This window comes from Macaca thibetana, chromosome 18 (assembly GCF_024542745.1).
Source record: "Macaca thibetana thibetana isolate TM-01 chromosome 18, ASM2454274v1, whole genome shotgun sequence".
Lineage (NCBI taxonomy): Eukaryota > Metazoa > Chordata > Mammalia > Primates > Cercopithecidae > Macaca > Macaca thibetana.
This window is the reverse complement of record NC_065595.1, coordinates 69,135,745-69,159,520: the sequence shown is the minus strand read 5'-3', so window position 1 is coordinate 69,159,520 and position 23,776 is coordinate 69,135,745. Positions and strand designations below refer to the sequence as shown.

Sequence of the window (23,776 nt, the reverse complement as noted above, 5' to 3'; positions counted from 1 at the left end):
TTCCTACAATTTAATATACAAGTCCAGATAATCCAATTAGTGAAAATACATTAGCACCTAGCTAATCAAGGCTCAGACTCAAGATATTCTCTAGAGTACTTTGAAGTTACTTAACAGCTTTCAGGTTACTAGTAATACCTGCTCTGAAAAGGTTCCACGTTCAAACTACTGCTGCTCGAGTTCCACCACAGGCGATTCTGGGAACTCCATTCGGTATTTGCTCAAGCGCTAAAAGAGACCCAAAACTACTTTCTTGGATAACTATGGGCTAGACCAATAGGTAGGCATAACGGCTCTTTTCACCCAAGATGGGTAAATCGCTGGGTTCAACTGTCATTACTGTGTCAGTAATGGTTTGGTTTCCAAACCAGTGAGAGCTACTCTTAATCAGCAGTATCAAATACCTGCGGTCTCAATCCTTTTCACACATCTCAAAGTGTGTGCTATCCAGAGCATAGCAGAAGCCCAGATAGAAGACAGATTTATGCTGACTGAATTACTGTAAAAAATGACATAAAACTCTAAGTGAGAAAATATCCAAATGTTTTTTTAAAAAAAGTCAATCCAGACAATACGCTGTTTTGTTTTCTTGATTTCAACAGTAAGAGCTGTGCAAGCTATTAGCTTCCCTTAGCCTAAGCCAAAAAAGAAAACCTCTAAATGGGAAGCATACACAGACCATCTAACACTCACTTTACAGAGAATATACGTGTTCACATTTTTTTGCTTTTGGCAAATACCTCAAAAATCACTTAAAAGAGGTATTTTAAAAATTCAAAAACTAATTTGGTCAACACCTAATTGCCAGAGACCTTTTCATTTCTGCTTATCCTGAAAGAGAAACACAGTAACTGAGCCCACGTATTTAATCTGCATGTTTACTTTTCAATAGAGCAAATGGCCACCAGATTAAGGCAGTAGTCATGTCAGATTGTAACCAAATCGTGCCAAACAATTCTATTTATCCATATTATTGTATGTATTAAGTCACATACACACACAGAAAAACTTATCTTTCAAGTCTCTCTTACCATAGGGAAAGATTCAAATTTGCAACCCAGACAGGGAAAAGGACAAGGTAAGTGACTATAATCCACTCTGTACATTCACCGACTACTATTTGTTTGTTTTTAAATAAACACATATATCCCTCAGTCCCCCAAATTGTATTTGACCTACACTAATGAGTAAGCAGCATAACAATTATTTACTAAAGAATGCAATCAGATGGATTTGACTAAAAACAAAAGTGAGCAAAATACCTGGGAATAGCTAAACCTGGAATAAACTGTCCATGTAAGTGAATTTTTTATACCCAAACTGCTGGTACATAATGGCCAAAAAGCAATTTATATGTATTTTTAAATTATGTATACATGTCTCATTCTAAAAAAGAACCCGTAGTGGTTTACGCCACAAAAATCTGCTATACTTAAAGGATTCTTCTCCAGGATGTAGTCTAGACCTAAAAGTGGGTCTTTCTTTCTTCTTGGATAAACAAAATGTTATTTAAAAAAAAAAAAAAAAGTATACCAAGTTTTTTAAAACTTAACCACTGAGTCTTATGACATGAAAGAGCCATAACACACATACCTCAAAGGTCAAAAATAGAAGCAAAATTAATCAAAGGAACTGAGCGCTCAACAGCTTCAATTTTTTTTTACATTTTCCTACTTACCAATTTGTCATTTTCATTAGGCATTTCAAATACACATCTCAATTTGGAATCCATTAATTCATCAGGTTTTGCCTCTTTCCACTAAAAAATAAACAAAACCAAAAATGAGACATAGGAGGTATGATCATGGTAAGTAAGTGTGACCTCATGGGACAGCTAAAAGATGAGTGTAGCTGCCTGGCTTGGCTGAAATACACTGGTGCCCTCTTCACTGATCACCCTGCCATTGTTACTGGCTAATGTCACAGAATATATAATCCTAGAGTTACTATCACCATCCATTAAAATCACGATGATATCACTAGCAACCACAGGACTTTCTTCTTAAGAGCAGCATTTCTTTCTTTTTTCTCTTTTTCCAGTTGGTCTCATTCTGTCTCCCAGGCTGGAGTGCAGTGGCCACTCCTGGGCTCAAGCAAGCCTCCTGGGTAGCTGGGACTACAGGCATCTGTTGGTTTTTTTACTTGTTGGGTTTTTTTTTTTTTTTTTTTATTGTAGAGACAGGGTCTTGTCATGTCGCCTGGGCTGGTCTCGAACTCCTGGGCTTGAGATACTCCCATCTTAGCCTCCCAAAGGGCTGGGATTACAGGTGTGAGCCACTGCACTAGGCCAGTAGCAGCATTTCTAAATTGTTTCTAAAAAAAAAAAAATACTATTTAAAAATTCTTGGCCGGGCGCGGTGGCTCACGCCTGTAATCCCAGCACTTTGGGAGGCCGAGGCGGGCGGATCACAAGGTCAGGAGATCGAGACGATGGTGAAACCCCGTCTCTACTAAAAATAGAAAAAATTAGCCGGGCGCAGTGGCGGGCGCCTGTAGTCCCAGCTACTCGGGAGGCTGAGGCAGGAGAATGGCGTGAACCCGGGAGGCGGAGCTTGCAGTGAGCCGAGATTGCGCCACTGCACTCCAGCCTGGGTGAGAGAGCGAGACTCCGTCTCAAAAAAAAAAAAAAAAAAAAAAATTCTTTCATTCTGTAAGTTAGGATTATCTACAATGAAGACATTGGCACTTTTTTAAAAATCTAAATTTAACTTTTAGTTTTTAGAAATTAAGTTTTTCTACTGACTGCTGAACAAAACCCACAGTTTAAACTCCACTCCCCAAAATAAATTCTTCTTCTGTACTTACCACAGCTTCCATATCTGAAGTGTTTGGTGGAGCAAAAATTGTCTGTACCATAAACTTGTGTTTACTCTTTTCATTCGGATCATAGTCAAAGGGCTGTAGCATTACTAAATAAGAAAAAAAGGATATATTATATTGTCTCCTGCATGTTTGAAAGACATACATTGAAACAGTTACAGATTAAATTATACCAAGTCCGGGATTTGCCTTAAACAGTATCTGGCCATAGTATCATTCCTATTACTTCACAAATATGCAAATTTAAAGAAAACCAAGAAGGGTTCAAGAAACCAAACACCAGAATGTTTAAGAATCCAGAATCAACTTAATGGATCCCAAGTATTTTCAAATTGTCTGCCTTTCTAATTTACTAAGTTTTCCACAACCAACAAAATAAACAATTGCAATTAAAAACTAAATATGAATCTATGATTTTGCCCTTTCTAAACTCAGCTTGTGAAAATTTTCAAAACTTTGCCAGTGTTAACTATAATGCCTATAAGTTCAGATAAAATCTACTAAGTTATTAAAACTAGTTATGAATTTAGGCTTCATCTTAGTGTTTTCTGATTTAAAATTATATAGCTGGCATATTTAAAGGAGAAATAGTAACTTAAAACCTCACTACCATCTATTTTTTGCGTTTTAAAACTGAGTCTTACTCTGTCGTGAGGCTGCAGTGCAGTGGCGCCATCTCTGCTCACTGCAGCCTCAACCTCCCTGGGCTCATTTTGTAGAGAAAGCGTTTTCGCCATTTTGCCCAGGCTGGTATCAAATTCCTGGGCTCAAGAGATCCGCCTTCCTCAGCCTCCCAAAGTGCTAGGAATAAATGCGTTAGCCGCAGTGCCCAGCCCATATATTAATATAATTAATTTTTCAAAAATGTATTTTAAATAAACATCTATTTCAGTTTATGAATTTATTTCAATCTTCTAAGAAAACAAAAGTACACAAGGAAACCATATAGCCTCTTGATTTCTAAAATATATTCTACAGTCTCAATAACATTCAAAATTTTTAAGCATTTATAATTTCCCAACTTTTAAGTTTTCTAAGGTTCCATGTGGTTGTAAGTCATGCTAAATTTATGTAACGTGAGTCCAACATGAGACTATATAAAAAATGAATCAACAGTTACACAAAGTATGTACATGGTATTATAGAAATTATTTCCCTAACTTTGGATTATTTCTAAGATATATCTCCACACTTTCGAAAAGATAAACATGAGTAAATAAATGTAGAAAATAACAATTATGTAATAAAGTCTTATTCACAAGGTGTGTCTGAGAAGTCCATTAACTGCTATCAAGGTTAAGACAACTTTTTCTTTTTTTTTTTTTTTTTTTTTTTTTTGTTGAGACAGAGTCTCGCTCTGCCGCCCAGGCTAGAGTGCAGTGGCGTGATCTTGGCTCACTGCAAGCTCCGCCTCCCGGGTTCACGCCATTCTCCTGCCTCAGCCTCCCGAGTAGCTGGGACTACAGGCGCCCGCCACCTCGCCCGGCTAGTTTTTTTGTATTTTTTAGTAGAGACGGGGTTTCACCGTGTCAGCCAGGATGGTCTCGATCTCCTGACCTCGTGATCCACCCGTCTTGGCCTCCCAAAGTGCTGGGATAAGACAACTTTTTCAAGGGGCCAAATACACAGCAGCAGGAAATGTACTGGATAAAATGCCTCAGAATACAGCTTAAGCTAAATAAAATTCCATTAGCAACCTTCACTAAGTAATCATTATAAGCTAATCACTATGAACCAAAAATCTGTGAATAAAAAGAAAACTTACAACATGGTTAAGTTCATGGCAGTTACACTCTAATTTAGGTTGCAGACCACAAAACGAGACAAAGACGATCTTGAAAACATATATAAAAATGTGCACAAATTGGAACAAATTCAAAAAAAAGTGTCAAAGGGACACGGGGAAAAAGAGAAATGAGCATGTAGTACAGAGAATTAACCAGAGAAGGTTGCTGGAAGAAGCATACCTTTGAGTGACTGTAAATGGAAATAAACTACACTAAAAATTGGAAAAGTCAAATTCTCATTGAAGTAGAGCAATCCAAGGGCATGTTTGTGTAATCAGTAACCAGTTTGTTTGCAGGTTTTAATAAGGCAGGTTTCTGTGGAAGAAAATGCTTTGATAACGTTATTTTCTCAAGAAATATTAATACACAGAAACCAGCAATCTAGGCCCCTCAAAGAAAAAATCATTCTGCATAGCTGTTTGGATTCCTAGGGATATAACTGTTTGTACCAATCAACTATTTTTAGCCATGTGGATTGAAATAATTATATCTTCTGGCCAGGTGCAGTGGCTCACGCCTGTAATCCCAGCCTTTGGGGAGGCTAACGTGGACGGATCACTTGAGGTCAGGAGTTCGAGACCAGCCTGGCCATCATGGTGAAACTCTGTCTCTACTAAAAATATAAAAATGAGCCAGGCTGTTGGCGCACGCCTGTAATCCTAGCTACTCAAGTGGCTGAGGCATGAGAATCACTTGAACCCAGGAGGCGGAAGTTGCAGTCAGCTGAGATTACATCACTGCACTCCTGCCTGGGCAACAGAGCAAGACATTGTCTCCAAAAAAAAGAAAAAAGAAAACAAGAAAGAATTATCTCTTCTTCCAATTGTGCTAAAGGCTTAAAGATGTAGTCGAAAGCAGCAACATCCAGAGAGCATGCATTCCTTCATCTTTATTTCCCATCTCTTCATCCCAAGAACTGATGAATTAGACTTAGCAAAGAAACATGAAAGGCACTCCTCCCAGGCCTCCTTAACACAAGATTCACTAAAACATCTTTTTCCTCGCTGTTGAGGTTTTTGGCTATACCTGCGGAGAGAAGATTTAGCGTCACCAAAAACTCGATGGTCTGTCCTTCATGGCCTTTGCACTCAGGTTCCACCTCTAAATACTCTCAATGAGCCTACCCTGGGTTCTCTCTCTCTCTACCCAATTCTGCTGTGGACTTGAAAACTGATATGGAATTATTGTATCTTGGGATTACTTATCAAGATCACCCAGGCCTTTTTTTTTTTTTTTAATGTGCACTTTTTTTTTTGAGATGGAGTCTTACTCTGTCGCCCAGGCTGAAGTGCAGTGGTGTGGTCTCGGCTCACTGCAATCTCCGCCTCCTGGGTTCAAGCAATTCTCTGCCTCAGCCTCCCAAGTAGCTGGGACCACAGGCGCCCAACACCACACCCGGCTAATTTTTTGTATTTTTAGTACAGACAGGGTTTCACCATCTTGATCAGGCTGGTCTTGAACTCCTGACCTCGTGATCCACCCGCCTCGGCCTCCCAAAATGTTGGGATTACAGGTGTGAGCCACCGCGCCCAGCGTAAACGTACACATTTCTAAGCCATGCTCCCAGAGATTCTGATCTGAGAGAGATGAATCCATGTGTGTTCCCGCTCCCTGCGTTATTACAGCACATAGTGGGAGTTGAGAAGTACTGCTGTAAAGGAAGAGTAAATGCAGCCTCAGAGGTTCTCCCCTAAGTAAAATACATGGAACCATATAAGTTCTCATATTTAGTTCCTATTTCTCAGCTATATCAGTGAAGTCAGAGGGACTGAGAAAGAAAAAAACAGTTTATAGGGGAATTAGCTATGGTACCAGTATCGACTCCATAGCAGGAGTAAGCAATCCATATATGGCAAGCATACTTCTTTGACAAGTAAACACGTAAGAGAGTAGTAAAATAAAAGTTTTCACACGCAGGACACTGTTGACATTTACAATGAAAGACATAAAGACTCATCTGATTTGACACAGTAGGCAAAAAAGTGGCATTATACCTTCTTAAGCAGAAGAATTATGACACTTCTACAGCTGCATGCAACGTATAATATGATCATGATCTGAAGGAGAATGACCCATCAGAAAAATGGTATAATTTTTCAAAGATAAAATAACAAAGGCAGAGAAGGTAGTGGTTAGCTGTAGAAATAAAGACTAGATATAAAGTTTGTAATTGACAATAATTTCTTATAAACTGACCACACTCCCTACACAGAAGATGAGAGTGAGAAATTTTCTGAAACAGCTTGCATATAGTACAATAACAAGACATCTTTAAAGGCAAAGCCAGAATAATAGAAGAATTATCTCCCTCCCTCCAGATGAAACCTTATTAAACAAAAACAGAATCATAAAATGTCAAAATTCAAATGTACATAAATCCAGAACATGATTTGCTACCTGAAACAGTCACAGTTGACCCTGGGTCAATGATTCCACTGTTGGGCCTCACACAGTACCGGCGAGGTGCTGTAGTCTTCACTTTGAAACACACTTTTCTATCCGACGGATTTCGCAATTTAAGATTTGTAGTGACTACATCTGTGAAGGGGCCTGTAAAGTTTAAAAATTAAAGAGAAAACAAAATTTAATTGGATTCTCCACAACAAAGGAATCAAAACTGAAAGTACGTAACTTCAATTTTAATTATGTGTTGACATTTGTAGGCATAAATATCCCAAATGGCTACTAACACTGCCTTTCTCCAGGTGGTAGACTTAAAAAAAAGTCGTGTTTTCTTCTTCATTCCCTGTATTTCACAAAATTTCTACCATAAACATGTATGATTTCTATCAAAAAAAGTACTGTGAAACTTCTGATCTATGAAGTTTACAACTGTATTTTTATAGTATGTTGTTAACACATTGCTGAAAATATCAGAATTTCCCAGTTGTCTGCAAACCAGTGTCAATCTTCAAATTCATTTTACTAGGCCAACTGCAAAAATCTCTACAACTGAAGACCCTACACCCTATGACATCAGTGCTTTTGCTTTACCTCAATTTTGTTTGTTCATTCATTCAATCCATTCATTCATTCACATATTTGTTAAGTGTTTATTATGCCATATGCTCTAGATACAAAGTTTTTAAGCTTTGGTTCTGCACCCAAACAACATAAAATCACAAAACAAAGAACCCAAAAGGCTCATCCATTTTGCTAAAGAAAGGCCTAAAGAAAAATTATGCAGATTAATTTAGACAACAAAATAAATACCGGTTAATTTGGAGGCAGAAGATAAAAACATGTTCCAGTTGGGAACAATAACCACAGTTCTAACTATTCCAAAAGTAATTTTAAATGATTCTAAAAACAATTCGTTTAAAGTTATATATTTTTTAAAAAAAGCTAGAAGGCTGGAATCAAAGACAACTATTATAAAGGCTATCTTTTCTTTATTTCAACTTTAAGAATAAGCATGTCTTTTAAAATTTTACAAAGGCAAGGTCATTAAAAGACACTTATTATCAAGCCCTAAGTAGTAAACTAATTTTATCCTATGCTTAAAGTTTGTGAGTAGTAAAATATTTTCTAATAAATAAAAATTTGGAACTAGGATGAGAGGAAGGAGATAAAAATGAGTGAAAATTAGAAGAAAGCATGTAAAGGCAGGTTTTAGAAAAGAAAGCATTTTAATATTGGGGAAAAAAAGCATACATGTGATAAAGTACGATGTTCTGAACTGCTTGTTTCATTATATGGCCAAACTAATCATTCCATTTACAACATACACCCCTTGCTGCTTCTTCAACCCCAAGTGCTTGCATTTTCTTTTTGAAAAGCATCTGATTAACAACTCCACCATAAAACTAGTATAAAAGTAAAGACAAAAAACTCCAATGTGTCCATTTTACTACAGGAATCCACAAAATGGCTGGCTGGAGATATGTTTTGAACTGATAAAACTAGAAGTCTTAAAGGCGAATTCCATTTCTTAACATTCTCAAATCCATAATTAGTACAAACACTTTAAATTAATGTAAAATTTTATAGGACTATTTTGAGGACTTTAACATTAGTAGCAAGCACAGATTAAAATAAAGATCCAATTTCTTAGTAACATGACAAAAAGACATGTCACAAAATTTTAATTTTGAACAATCCTAATCCATAATATGAATACCTATTTTTAATTATGTATTTTTGTATTTTCATAACATAATTATATAAGTTTTTAGTATTTGAATGTTTTATTAATTTAATTCTCTCCAATTTTAAAAAGTACCAATTATCCAAACTAAGGTAAAATAATTTTTTAACTGATTTTTAAAATGACTGTGGGTCAGTTTTCATCAACAAACTCTACAAGAGTTGTACAAATTCTGAAATAGTATTTACATTTCATGATATTGCCCACCAGGGATTATAAATTGTCAATACAGATTGTGGGATTTCTAGACATAAAAGTATAAATTATCTAAAGATGATGATAATATATCAAAAGAAATACACCCCACCAATTCAGAACAAAACTCTTAACAAGGCATGTTAACCTTGCAAGTAAAATGTAGAATTACCTATAATAAACCCACCCAACAAACGAATTTGAGATTTTCTGCTCCATTGTATATCCCTCTAACCTAGCCTCTCAATGAGGGTTGCTCCCAGCAGATAGTTAAGATTTGAGCCCCTTTCCTAGTTTAAGATGGAAAATTATCAAGTACTTATGACCATTAGCAAAGGAATAACCAGATTTAACAGCTAAAAAAGGTCATGGGAAGAAATATGTGGTCCACTTTTGTGAGTTACAGAATCCTTTAAGAACCTGATGAAAGCCGTATCCTACACCTCAGAAAAACATACATAGGTAAATATTCACAAAAATTTTACCCTGACTTTTATGGAAGGTAAAACGAGTTAGAGAGCTGGGTTCAGGGATAGAGGGGTTGTATCATGTACCCCCAGGAGCTGCTGATTTAAAAGGCCTGACGAAGAAATCTACCTTAAGATCTTCGGAAAAGAGAAGTTATATACCTAATGAAAGTGCTACAAACATAACCCTTTAGGTGATACTGCCCCTTACAAGGTGTTTTCATTAGGCATTATGATTGGGTGGTACTTACTGGGGTGGGAGGTGGGGGCAGGAAACAGGACAGTAGACATTCTGCAATGCAGACCCACAGAATGAAGTCCTATGTTCCCACTGCATCCATTTTCAAATACTCCTCCAGAAATTCATATTGGTGGAAAATCTCTTTTCCAAGTATTCATCTATTATGTGAACAGGAAAAATGTGTACTCTTTTCTTCAAAATGTTAAAAGGTGAGTTCACCGTTACAGAAGATTATTCTACCAATAGCAATGCCACTCATGATACCTGAATCACCAATACAACACATCTGAATTAGTCAGCAGGCATTTGTAGGTGACACCTTCACATGAATCTACCTATATGCATATTCTTATTTTGCCCTTTTATCAATGTTAAGAAAAACTGTCAGTACTATTCAGATAACTCGTCTTATTTCTCTTAAATCCAAACGTACTCATCTTAAGTAGATACAAACATCTGACTACAAACTTAAGTAGGGTACAAGTATCTGACTACTTCATTATGTCTTCTAGGGTAGTCATGCCCAAACACACTTAAAATGAGCATTCCATTATAAAATTACTTCCTTTTTTTCCCCTTATGTTATATAGCTAGGGTATATATATTTTAAAATTTTTAATTACATATGTTATTGGTCATTTTATATATGAATTTCTTTTCAGGATAGTAATAGGAACATTACAAAATCTAAAAATGAGGTATGAAGTTAGAGTTAAGAACCCCTGAATTAAACCAATAATCTCCTGCTTTACTAATTGAACATGTATCCTTTGTAAGGCTTAGGTGATTAAACCATCAAGAGAAACAAGTGACTACCATAAAAGTCAGGATAATGGTTAATCCTGCAGTGGAAGTAACTGGGAGAGGGTAAAAGGAGAGCTTTGCCGAATGCTAGCCAAGTTCTATTTCTCACCCTGGAGGTGATTATATGAGTATTTAATTTTTAATAATTCCTTGAACTGTATATATCTTTTCTTTATGAAAAACAAAAAAGTTTTTTTAAAAAAACTGATCCTTGACATAACCTTGAAAATTTGAAAAAAAACAGTGAAAAGCAGTTTTGATGACAAAGTGAACATCTGATGCAATTTATGGAGTAAACAAATATGTTTCGAGGATTTCTGAAACTTAATCCCTATAAATGGGGAAATCCTATCATTTGCCCAATATAAATGCTTAGTTTAACATTTAGGAAACAATTTTGGAACTAGTCCATTTTAATCAAAAGTACTGATAAAAACTTACGTTAGAGATATGTCACTGTTTATAATGAACTATCCCGTATAAAAAAAGAAAACTGCATACAAGTTACATTTATTTGCACTCTTATATTGAAAATCTACAATTAAAATACTTCTACCTTTCAATTATGTGGCTGTTGTTCTTTGGAAGCCTGACCATTTCCTGCCACTAAGTATTCTGTCCCAACTCCTCTATAGCTGTCACTGCCATTAAGTCAAAATCCTGCTCCTAGTCCCAAATTCTTACAATCAAACAGAAATGTAACACAAACACAAATGTGGCCTCTGAGTAAAAAAGTCTGAACATAAGTTTTTTTAAAACTTACAACATGAGATGTCAAAAATACTAGAAAATTTTAAGGCAGCTCACCCAGAGCTGCCTTCGTTGCCAATTTTAAGGCAGTCAAGTGGGACTGGCCTGCCTCGTTTGCCTAAAAACCTTTTTTCCAGCATGAAATACCCTTTTTAGTCAGTTCACATATGTAAAATTCAACCATTCAGTACAACGGCTTCCTTTTAAATAGCAGGACCTTTCTTCTCCAAACTGCCCAGTCTTAAAAGGAATCCCACTAAGCTAAGAAGAGCTACCAAAAACAAAACAAAAAAGAACCACTCTTAAAAACTGTTATCATTCATCCATATTTTGATGTGAACTACTGATAACAAAGTTATCTTGAAATCCTGAGTTCAGTTCAGCTGCAAAGAGAATCAACTGTGGAAGAGGGGAACAGTTAGCTTTTCCCCCAACATTTTATTATGAAAAATTTGACACAGAAATTGAGATAACTATATAAACACTCATACATCATCACTCACATTCTACAATCAGCATTGTGCTGTATTTACTTTGCAGCGTATCTATCTGCCCTGTCCAGACATCCACTTCATTTCTGATGCACATCAAAGCAAGCGGAAGACATCAGCACGGTCACTCCTGAACACCTCAGCATGCGTATCAACTTTTGTATTTGTTTTGTTAAGAGTATAAAATTAATACAGGATAAGCAGGAGTATATCACACAGAACATTTCAGAAAACGCTTCAAAAATGTAGCTTAAGAATAAACAGACAATGTACATGAACATTAATTTATGAACTCTGTGACCCCATTTAGGCTAGTTACTCAGAGGCGTGTTTAGGAGACAATTCTGTATGGGCCTCTAGCATTTCTGCACATCTTGCAAGGAGAAGTCCTGGGAGTTTTTACCTAGACTATCTTTTCAAGGATGTATTAAATAGTGAAGTGTCTTAGAAGACAACACCTCCCTTCTGAGGAGAGGGGCAGGTTTGTTCAGCGGCCAATATAATAAAGATAAGGTCGTCTTCTGGACTAAAGGTCAGGTAGGTTTCTGTGCAGCCCACTATGAAAGATTCAGGTTCTCTAAGTTCAGGGTTTCTAGTTATGATGCAAACTCATTATGTGAGTAGTCTCTACCTGAACACCTCTGTCACCTCCATGGAACTTGAGAAGGGCAAGGAAAACCAACACAAATATAAATCCCATTCCACTTGCAGTGCCATGAAAAATTATGTCCATTGTCTAACTCAGGAAATCTCACATGTTCTACCAACATCTACAAAACTGCAGCAGGCAAAATTTTTCAGTCCCTTCACAGTTCTTGACAAGGTCTTTGTAAATTCTTGGCTACGCAGTGTGGACTAATGAGGAAGGCTGGGTGCTCTGCTCAAATACACAAACAACGTAGCCACAGCAATGCAGGTGATGACTACCTTCAATGTTTCCAACAGGTTTTAGAATTAAGTTGTATCACTGATTGAACTGTTTCCCAGTTACATAAGGGTTATGCTGCTGAGTATCTGTGGCATCATGTTAACGCAATCATATATACAAAACATATTAATACTATATAGTACACAGAATATCTACTAAGGGAATAGCTAGCATTTATTGGGCACTGATGCATCAATAACTTTGTACAAACTATGTTATTTAACTCTCACAAGTCCATGAAGTAGATACTTGCATTGTATTTTAACATACCAAGTTTACAGATGATTCAACTCAGAAGGTAAACACTAGTCCAAGGTCATACAACTCAAAGCAATGAAAGTGGGAAGTCAAACCAGGTCTGACTCTAGGGCCTGAACTCTCATACATTTTGAACGTATAACCTAGCGGTATTTATTTTCTAATTCATAAGTATTCCAGGTAGACTTCTGCAGCAATAAAGCATGAAAGTGCAGTCAAATTAGCCATATATGAAAAAGGTTTTTTAAATGGATATTGTATTTCTCTTGGTCACATAGGTCAACACTGAACACTTCCTGAAATAAGTATCAAGCACTCTAAAAATATTTTACATTTTACATCCAAGAAAGTCCTAAAACATTCTTATTACAAATTTTTTACTATACATTTTTTTCAAACACATTGAAATATCAGGCTTGAGGTAAGCTCCATGAAGACTAGGTCTTTGTTTCGTTGGCTGCTGTATCCCCAGCAACTAACACAATGCCTGGCATAGTAGCTACTGAAGAAACATTTTTGTATAAATAGTGTACAAATAGAGTACTACTTTCTGGAAAAGAAAATGAGTCTTAGTTCTATTTAAAAAAATTTAGTCATTGAAGCACTAAAACATATCTCTTTGTAAGATTTCACTAACATCATAAAAATATGGATCCTGAGATTAATGGAAAAGCAAGACTGCACTATTTTATTTAAGCCTCTATGGGCTTTAATTACTGAAATTGCCTCACTGTCCCTGTTTATCCATGTTACACAATCAACTAACAGTTTCAGAATGTATCATGAAAACTCTCCAAAATCCACTTAATATAGTCATGTAATCATTTTTTATAAACCAGTATTCCCACTCTGGGAGCCTAAAATTACAGTGTGAAAAAGTTACCAACAGGAAAGGACCATGTCTTTTACTTCTTTTACACCGTTTTCATACAGTGTAGTATTCTGGTCGTATAAATACTCATCCATCACCTTTACATAAACAGGTACCTAAATAAAAAATGAAAACACTTCTTTCCATTCTTTTGGCAGCCTTCTGGGGAAAGAGAAATGCTGATTTCTGTTACTGATGTTATACCATGACTTCAAAAAAAAAAAAAAAAAGCATAACGTAGTATGTTCAATCAGAGGCTTAACAGCTAGAACCATTACCTAGGTGATTGACCTTGGGTAAATCACTTCACCTCTCTATCCCAGTCTAACCTCCTTCATTTTAGAATTTGTAGGCAAAATGATCTCTAAGGCTTCTTTCAGCTGTAAAATCATGCGACATTATGATTAACTTTACTTACCACCTTAAAGAACATCTTCTACCCTACGGTAAAGATGGGAGATAATTCAATCTTAAACCCATCACACCTTTATTGACATTTTTTAAAAACTACCTTAAACATTTTAGGAGTGCTTTTTAAGGTATTCTGATACACACAATGCTCGGTCTGACCTAAACAATCCTGGTGACATAATCTTGAAAACAAGGCAGAGAAAATAAACAATAGTCTTAACATAGAAGTGGAACACTTTGATTTACAACATTTTCATATCAATTTTATGTCCCTCCACTCTAAACTTCCAAAGAAGAATAAGATTTACACAAACATAATCTATTTGTAAAAGAACAATGCTAGTGTTCAAGAATGAACATGAAATTAGTGCATACTACTAATATTTTAATATCTGGATTAAAATAGAAACGAGTGGTCCACATCCAAAGTTTAAGTTTTTGAACTCCACATAGGTAGGATGTGAAGAAATAGAAAATAAGGTACATTTTTGGAGAACCTGAAATAAAACTTTTTTAAAATTATTTAGATCTAAAGTCCTTGCCAGGGGAAAACATAACATGAAAAAAACGATCACAATAATCTTAACTAAAAACATACAAGATATAGATACATAGAGTTATACACAGCATAGTTATAAAAAGTTTATCAAAATGTTAACAGTCGTTATTTTGTGAGACTGAGTAATTTTTATTGGCTTTATATCTATACTTCTTTCATTTTCTACATTTAGCATTGATTTTATATAAGAAGGGACTTTTAAACATGCACCCATAGTAGCTTAATTGCTTATAAATCGTCTTATTTGTAAAATCCTGGAAGAAAAAAGCTGAAAAAATTCAGAACCACAGATTTTTTGGGGATCTGTTGTTAGTAAGGTTTCTCTCAGTGGGAACAGTACTCAGAAAACAAAACCAAGAGATTCTTGCCTTACAGGCTTTAAAAAATAAAAAATTTTCACAAGAAAAACTAAACAGGAAACACACTGTATGATTCAAAGGCACCCTATATCTTTAAAGTATGACAGTCACTACATGTCATTCAAGAATTAAAATTATATACGTATTCATATACACTTCACACATATATACACATACATGAAACATACACCTACAAAAGACCTGTCAAAACATAGGCCCATGAGAAGTTTGTCAAGTTATACAACAAATGTACGTTTAAAAGTCCTCTCACAGCAACAATTCTTTTTTAATTAACATTCCTACTTTTTAATGGTAATTCAATCTAATCATTTCCTTAAAAGGCTGAAAGATATGTAACTAAACTTCTCACTCCTTTAAATCTGAATTTTCAGAACAGTATCAAACATTCGTGATAACTAGTTATAAAGAACATCCAAACACCAGAGAAAAGCAGCTAAGCATGCTATGGTACATTAATGATGCATAAGTCAACACAAATGCTGTGGAGATTTCTTGAAGACATCAGTTTAGACTGTTTTTATAAAGTGAAATATGTGTTACAGAATAACAATTACAAAGTGCAATATGTATAACTAATTACAGAATTTATTCTTTATAAAGTGAAATGTTAAATTATAATGTTACAAATGTCTTCAGAAAATATCAAATCCAACCTCATTTAAGCAAAGAATTTTTATTATTTAAAAAAAAACCCATACTGAAGAGTTCATTACAAAGATGTAAGCAATTCAATGGCACAGGAAATGAAGTATAACTGGCATCACAGAAGAGGCTGCATTCAAGAGAAACTAATTCCTGGGATCATTAAGACCTCTCTGCCTACATTTTTCTGCCTTTTTTCTCTCAATTAGTTGCTTCTGCTTGCCACTGTTCCAAATTAGCCACTGTTTTGTCTCCCACGTCATTTGACCTTGAAGGTCTAAAACCTATACCATCTATCTATAGTTGTGTTCCAAGGTAAGGCATCAAAATTTTGACTGGTCAGTCACCAGCATATATATTGGCTGGTCTTGAATCTAGATTATAAACAGCCTCTTCCTGTTAGGCCAGGTATACTTGATTTCCTATGCCATTGAGATTGCTTATTAATAAACTCTTAAGCGTGATTTTGTTCTTTGTAATAGACTAAATATTAGAGGATATTAAAGAATTACTGTTAATTTTATTATGTGTTAACGGTATCATGATTATGCAAAGAAAATGTCCTTTTTTGGTTAGAAATGCAAACTCAAGCATCTAGGGATGAAATGTTATGCTATTATCCAGGATTTGTTTTAAAAATACTGAGGCAGGCCAGGTATGGTGGCTCATGCCTGTAATTCCAGCACTTTGGGAGGCTGAGGCAGGGGGATCGCTTGAGGCCAGGAGTTCAAGATCACCCTGGGCAAAATAGCAAGACTGTCTCTACAAAAATTAAAATATAATTAGCTGGGCACAGTGGCATGCACCTGTAGTCCCAGTTACTCAGAAGGATCGCTTGGGCCCTGGAGTTCAAGGCTACAGTGAGCTATGATAGCACCACTGCACTTCAGCCTGGTGTCAAGAGCAAGACCGCTGTGAAAAAATACAAACACGGAGGCAAACAAAAACATATAAACAAGTATGATTATGGTAAAAATGTTAATTATTAAATTTATATTTAAATTTAATTTACTAAATTAAGGCATATTGAGGTTTATAAGGTGCTCATCAATGTTTGAAAGTTTTCAAATGTTTAAAACTTAATTTGAGTCATATTTCCATTATAAAATGAATTAAGCCAGTAAACAAATATTTGCAAGTTAACAGTCCTCTCTCACATTTAATTTTCTCCCAAAACTAACTTTATGATCAAAAGAAAGCAAGATCCATCCTATATTAATTTCCACGTCTGAAAGGCAAAGATGATTTCACTACACGTTCAGTAAAGGTAAGATAAAAAGAAACTACGTTGAGATGATGGATATGTCAATTTGCTTCACTAAAGTAACCATTTTACTATCTGTATGTATCCCATAACATGTTATGTATACCTCAAATACACACAATAAAATATTTTTAAAGGATTAAAAGTATAATTTTCCCTATTCTTTATATGCATTTTTCCACTTCACAGAAAAATAGCGTTTTCTTTTTGTACTCAATTGTATATATTCACACAAACTTTTAAAGACAGAACACCCAAGAAATCACCTAGTCCTACCTCTCACTTTACAAATGAAAAAAGCACAAACATGAAACAACCTACCTTTAGTAAAGGTTAGTCAGCTCTTTACAAAATACCCTACCACCCCTTTTCTGGAAGTACAAAATTTTGAAAACACTATTACCTGCAAAGGCAGGTGAAAACTCCAACTGAGTCAAGATCCAAGACTAAAAAATAAAAATTACTGGAGAAATCATTTGAGTCTTATTAATTCAATCAACACTTATAGGGCAATCATTTTATGATGCCAGATCTTGTTACTACAAACATAAACAGCTATATACTCAAGAGTTCATGGTATAGTTTGGGAGGGGAGAATATGTAAGCATAGCTACCATCTAATGTGAAACTACCATTACAGGTAAGCACAAGCTTCAACAGTGGCATGAAGGCTCTGACCAACTTGGACTGGTAGAAGTATCAACGACTTTTCAAGAGGAAGTGATTCTTAAAATAAGAGGCTGCCAGGCTGACAGACATGAGGGAGGACAATATTCTGAGCAGAGCCTGTGCAAAGCATTGCAGTGGCCTGGAGTGTTTGGGAAAATGGTTCATATAGCCAAAGTTATGGACAGAAGAAAAACAGCAGACACTGAGGCTGGAGAGGTAAGCAATGGATTTTGGATTTTTCAAGTACATGATGGGAAAACATTTAGAGTTCTTTAACCAAGGGACTAACAGTAACAGCCTCCTTTCTTCAAAGCATAGTTCTAGCAGCAGTGTGGAGGACAGGGTAAAGAGCTGACAGTAAAGAAAAGGAGGCTGGACATGATGGCTCACACCTGTAATCCCAGCACTCTGGGAGGCAGAGGCGAGTGGATAACTTGAGGTCAGGGAGACCAGCCTGGCCAACATGGCAAAACCCCGTCTCTACTAAAAATACAAAAATTAGTCAGGCATGGAGGTGCATGCCTGTAATCCCAGCTACTCGGGAGGCTGAGGCAGGTGCACCTCTTGAACTCGGGAGGTGAAGGTTGCAGTGAGCCGAGACTGCCTGGGTAACAAAGCGAGACTCCATTTTAAGAAAAAAAAAAAAAAAAAGGAGATGTCTGCTGACTAGTAAATATAAAAGGTAATCACCTGAAGTAAGGAAATTATCCAAAGCCCAGACCTTTCCTTAAGTAACACACCCATTTAACCAAATCCACTTTCTTGTTAATATCCTGAAAGACCTAAAGGTATCTACCATACCCAAAGAGATCATGATCTTCCTCCTACACCTCTCTCACACACCCCCAAATAAGATGCATTTCATCCTCATCCAGACATCCACCGTTTCTTAAACAAATAGCACCATTTCCCCAGTTATATAAGCAGAAATCTCATTCATACCCTTTTCTCTCAGTGCACAGAGACCAAGTCTCACTGATTTAACCTAACTTTTCATCACCTCCAACACCATGACCTCAGTCCAAGGGGTCAACACTTGCCAGGACTGCTGCAGCTGCCTAATTCATCTCTTTCTCCCCTCTAGTATAATTTTACTTTGCTACCAGAATTATTATTATTTTTTTTTTTTTTTTTTTTTTTTTTTTGAGACGGAGTCTCACGCTGTTGCCCAGGCTGGAGTGCAGTGGCGCGATCTCGGCTCACTGCAAGCTCCGCCTCCCGGGTTCCCGCCATTCTCCTGCCTCAGCCTCCTGAGTAGCTGGGACTACAGGCGCCCGCCACCGCGCCCAGCTAATTTTTGTATTTTTTTTAGTAGAGACGGGGTTTCACTGTGGTCTCGATCTCCTGACCTTGTGATCCGCCCGCCTCGGCCTCCCAAAGTGCTGGGATTACAGGCTTGAGCCACCGCGCCCGGCCCAGAATTATTTTTTAATGCAAATGTGATGTTATTCCATTCCCTTCACCTTTACTGCTCCTCCCCTCACTTAAAAACCCTAGTGGCTTAGGATAAAAACAAAACTCCTAACTTGACCTACTAAACCAGCACTACCTTCATCTTGGCTATTTTCACCACTGCCACACCAACGTCTTTCAGTACGGTAGATGTTTCACGGTCCCTCCTGCTACAGGATATTTGAACATGCATTTTCCTTTCTTCTTCACCAGGATAACTTTTACTCATTGTTGGAATCTTAGTTCAACTGTGACAGCCTGATCAAAGACCCTTATTTTACATTCTCATAGCACTATATATCTCTTCAGGGGTATACTTTATTCTTCTGATTATTTGATTAGTATCTATCTCTCTTCTTAGAACTGTCCCATGAAAACATGGCTTGTGTTTCACTCACAACTGTAGTTCCAATATTTATTCATCATACCTGACATGTAGTGATACTCAAATCTAATCATATTAGATCCAAAATTGAATGAATTTTAAAAATAAATGAATTTGGAGTAGAAATGCATTAAAGGGATTATGTCAAAGGGATTATGTCAAAAGCAAACACAGGATTTTAATTATTAGATATGCATATTGTTTCTGGTGTGAGTAATCATGATGCCACTAAAAAATAAAAATAAAGCCAAGTGCAATGGCTCAGGCCTGTAATCCCAGCACTTTAGGAGGCTGAAGCAGGAGGAGGTCAGGAGTTCGAGATCAGCCTGGGCAACATAGCGAGACCCCCATATGTACGTAAAAAATTAGCTGGGAGTGGTAGCATACACCTATAGTCCTAGTTATTCAGGAGGATCACTTGAGCCCAGGAGATCACGGCTGCAGTGAGCCAAGAACGTGCATGCCACTGCACTCCAGGTTGAGTAACTAAGCAAGACCCTGTCTGAAAAAAATAAAAATAAAAAATATGGGAAGACGAGTGGGCTTGGGTAGTAAAAAATTTGAGATATTTTGAGTTTAGAATATCTGCAACATTCAAATCTAAATAGTAAGTTGAGTATGTGCTCTTGACTGTAAAATGTGAATTAAAACAGATTTGGGGGTGTAGCAATACCAGCAAAGAGCAAGGAAGATAAAGAGAAAACCTCAAAACAATGAAATGAACAAAGTTCACAGAGTGAGATAAATGAAACCAAATCAGAATCTCAGAAACATGAGCATTTGAGAAAAATGCCACAAATAAGACAATAAATGGAGCAAAGAAGAAAATGAGAAGACAATGGTATTCTAAAAGCCAGAAGAATTGAGGGTTTTTTTAGAGAAACTGTCAGTAATGTCAAGAGCCAGGGGGAGGTCAAGAGAGATAAAAACTGGAAATTATTAAGTTAGCAGTAAGTAGTGAGGATAAAAGTGCCGTGGACTAAGGAGAGAATAAAAAGTGAATAACTGGAAAAACAATTAATATGGACTATTTTTCAAAAAGTCTGAATGCAAAGGAAATGAAGGAAAGGGAGAGACATATACTAGAAGGAGTTATGGTCAAAGATGTACATGTCTGTTTATTTGTTTTTAAAATGAAAGACTCTGGGGTATTTATATGTTAAAACAATGCAGCCAGTGATTGAAAATCTGCGGGCAAACATCTCATGGAACATGGTCTGAGTCATAAGGAATTTTACCTTAGCCAGCAAAAACAGAGGAACAACGAACCTTGGGTATGAGCAGAGATTTTCTTTCTCAGGGAAGAAAGTATGGATGTGTACAGATTAACAGGTGTTAACTAACAAGAGGAAGCATCACATCATGGAAGAGATCGTATGTCCTACTGAAAAAAAAATCTGACTTTTATTCTGTGAGCAATTGAGAGTTATCTTAAAACTAAGGAATGGAGAAATACGATTAAAGATTACATTCTTGTCTTTAGAGGAGTTGGGGATATTACCCCAAGCATTTCGTATGGCCACTGGGAAACAAGAAGAGCTGACTGGAAACACCTAAAAATGTGCTAAATACCCATCCAGAGGACGAGTATTCTCTAATTTTCCCCCGTGCTGCTTCTTAATAATATGATTCTACGCAAAGATGCACTAGCTGATGTTGACACCACACGTTCCTTGATCCTTCAGAGCGCTTAATTTTCTTTGTTGATTTATCGTTATGGGCCACTCTCAACACAAGGATTTTGGTTTATTTTCCTCTCTGATCATTAAGAAAAATATATTTGAAATTTATTTTAGCATTTTATAAACTTTCTTCTTCAAACTTCCCTACAAAACTGCTAATAGGGGTCAGGTGCGATGGTTCACGCCTATAATCCCAGCACTTTTGGGAGGCCGAGGCAGGTGGATCACCTGAGGTCAGGAGTTCGAGGCCAGCCTGGCAAAACTCCGTCTCTAAAAAAAATTCAAAATTAGCTGGGCATGGTAGTGCATGCCTGTAGTTCCGGCTCCTCTGGAGGCTGAGGCAGGAGAAATGCTTGAACCGGGAGGCAGAGGCTGTAGTGAGCCCAGATCAAGCCACTGCAACAGAGCAAGACTCCATCTCAAAAAATAAAAAACAAAAAAACTGCTATAGTTAGAAAAATAAAATGTGTAATACTTACAAACGGAATTTTATCATGTAAAAAATTTTAAAGACAAAAAAAATCTTTCACATAAAATACCAACTTTCAAATCTGAAATCCAGGTAAAATTACTTCCAAGGTTTAAACAGAATTTGAAGTAAAGCGGTGTCTACTTCTTTTTCTTTATCAACACAAGAGATCTACTTCAGAATTTATTACATCATCATAAATGCACTTTTGTATGTTAATGATTATATAAAACTTTTTTTTTAATACTAGGTATACAGAAAAATGTAGTACTGAACTAGTTGGTATCTGCTTTTGCAAAATTCTGCAAAATGCTGTTAATTCATCTTCAAGATGGTTGTGTTGGGTGTATAAAAGAAAAACCATCCACTCTCAGAATGATTACCTGAGTCACTCCTGGAGAAACCATCTCAAACTCAGAATCAAAATAACTAAAATAAACCTACCAGAAGATGACAAGGAATTCTGCAAAACTGTCTTTTTAAAGTCCTTCACTTAAAAAGAAAGTTTTGAATGATTTAGGATAAGTCAGTTAAACGATTTTTTTCTATCACAAACTAAGCACAAGTAGACTGTAGATTCTAAATGAGTCTCCTCAGTGTTGAGCTGTGCACTTAAATACACAAAGGTTTCCATCAAGCAAACAATTTACCTTTGACTAAAAAAATAATATTAAGGAACCAGACACCAAATGTCACCTCCCAATCCCCCCCATTATCTCCGTCTTTAAACTGAAACACACAACAAACTATTGGGCATTTAAGTACCAGGCATTCTCTCACAGCAGTGTGTTTACTCAACCACTCTCTTGGCCTAAACCTCCCCTGAAATGAAAAACGAGCCTTTTCCTTAAAAATTTCCTAAGGGAGGGATGGGGCACGTAGAGAAGGCTTCTTTCCTCAGACAGGGTTGAGTCTCTGTTATACCATCTATATACATTTTCTGTTTCCCTGGCTAGTCTTATCATTTTTACTGGCAACACAAGAACAACGTGTTCTATAATCATAGCTGTAATTCTCCAATACCCCCAAAAAAGGAAATATATGAGTAAGTCACTGTGTAGGGTTTTTGCTTGTTTTTTTAAACCTGCTTCTCCACTATTATTAGTCTCTTACTATAGCAACATAACAACTTCCCTAAGGAGAAAAAACTTCAAACTGTGGACATTTCCTGGCCTAAAACTGTCCTAATGGCAACTTACACATACTTATAAGTCCCTAATGGCAACTTACACAGTTATCCAGTAGAGGAAATGTTCACTGTAAACACGGCCAATGAAAAGATAAAAACGAAATATTAAAAAACACATCATACAGGCTTACATTAAATTATCTCGAGATAATGGCTGAGTTAGGACTTTTCATAATTCCTCAAAGGTTTTCCCCCAGCTAAAACTACGTAAAAAAATCACACAACTTACATAAACTTGCAATAAAATACATTCACTGCACCTTGTCTTAAAACCAAATCCTTACCCAACAAGTAGCTCGCTTACACTTACTTCTATTCAAAGAAATTTGTAAATGCACTAAAAAGCTTGCAATGTAGTTACGCAATATTAATCTCATAATTCCAGAATATATTTTAAATTCCTAAAACTGAAGTTTTTCCTATGGAAATAATGTAGTTGGTCTTCTCTTGGACTCAACCTCACACAACAATAAAGGATTTAACTTTTTCTTTTAGCACTAGAATTGCTATGCACCTCACAAAAATTGTTCTCATTCAACAACTGAAATACAAGACATAGACTTCCAAAACGGGCCTCACTTTACACTTAACTGAAGATAGGAAGAAACCTACTTTCTATCAGATGTTCACACTCTTTCAGTATTCCTTAAGAATACAGAAGAAAAAAAAAAATCTGTACAGTTTTACTCTTTCCTAAAGTACAATACATATCGACTAAGGAAAGGCACCAAACAGCCCCTGGAATTCTTCCAGGATCACCAAGTCAGACTAAAAACTTACCACAGGCAGTGCTACAAAACAAAAACCTACAAAGTTCCAGAGCTGGGTCACACCTTATCAGGCCTCTCAGGATCTGTCGGCAACCGCAAACGTAAAAGCAAAGGTCACACGCACTGAAGGTTTCTCAGCAGAGGA

General features: G+C 36.4%; 2 protein-coding genes across 4 annotated transcripts in view; both read right to left on the bottom strand.

Moving 5' to 3' along the window:
• The window catches only part of APCDD1 (APC down-regulated 1), a 579,685-nt gene that overhangs the window by 538,384 nt on the left and 17,525 nt on the right, over positions 1–23,776 (bottom strand). The window lies entirely within an intron of this gene.
• The window catches only part of VAPA (VAMP associated protein A), a 41,343-nt gene that overhangs the window by 16,052 nt on the left and 1,515 nt on the right, over positions 1–23,776 (bottom strand). For 2 of the 3 annotated variants that reach the window (XM_050767398.1, XM_050767400.1), the window contains exons 2-4: positions 7,005–7,157; positions 2,806–2,909; positions 1,679–1,759 (exon numbers count right to left, since the gene is read on the bottom strand). In XM_050767398.1, the coding sequence (XP_050623355.1) occupies positions 1,679–1,759; positions 2,806–2,909; positions 7,005–7,157 (338 nt within the window). Of the gene's footprint in view, positions 1–1,678; positions 1,760–2,805; positions 2,910–7,004; positions 7,158–9,667; positions 9,816–23,776 lie in introns of all 3 variants that reach the window. The other variant, XM_050767399.1, reaches the window with a different exon arrangement.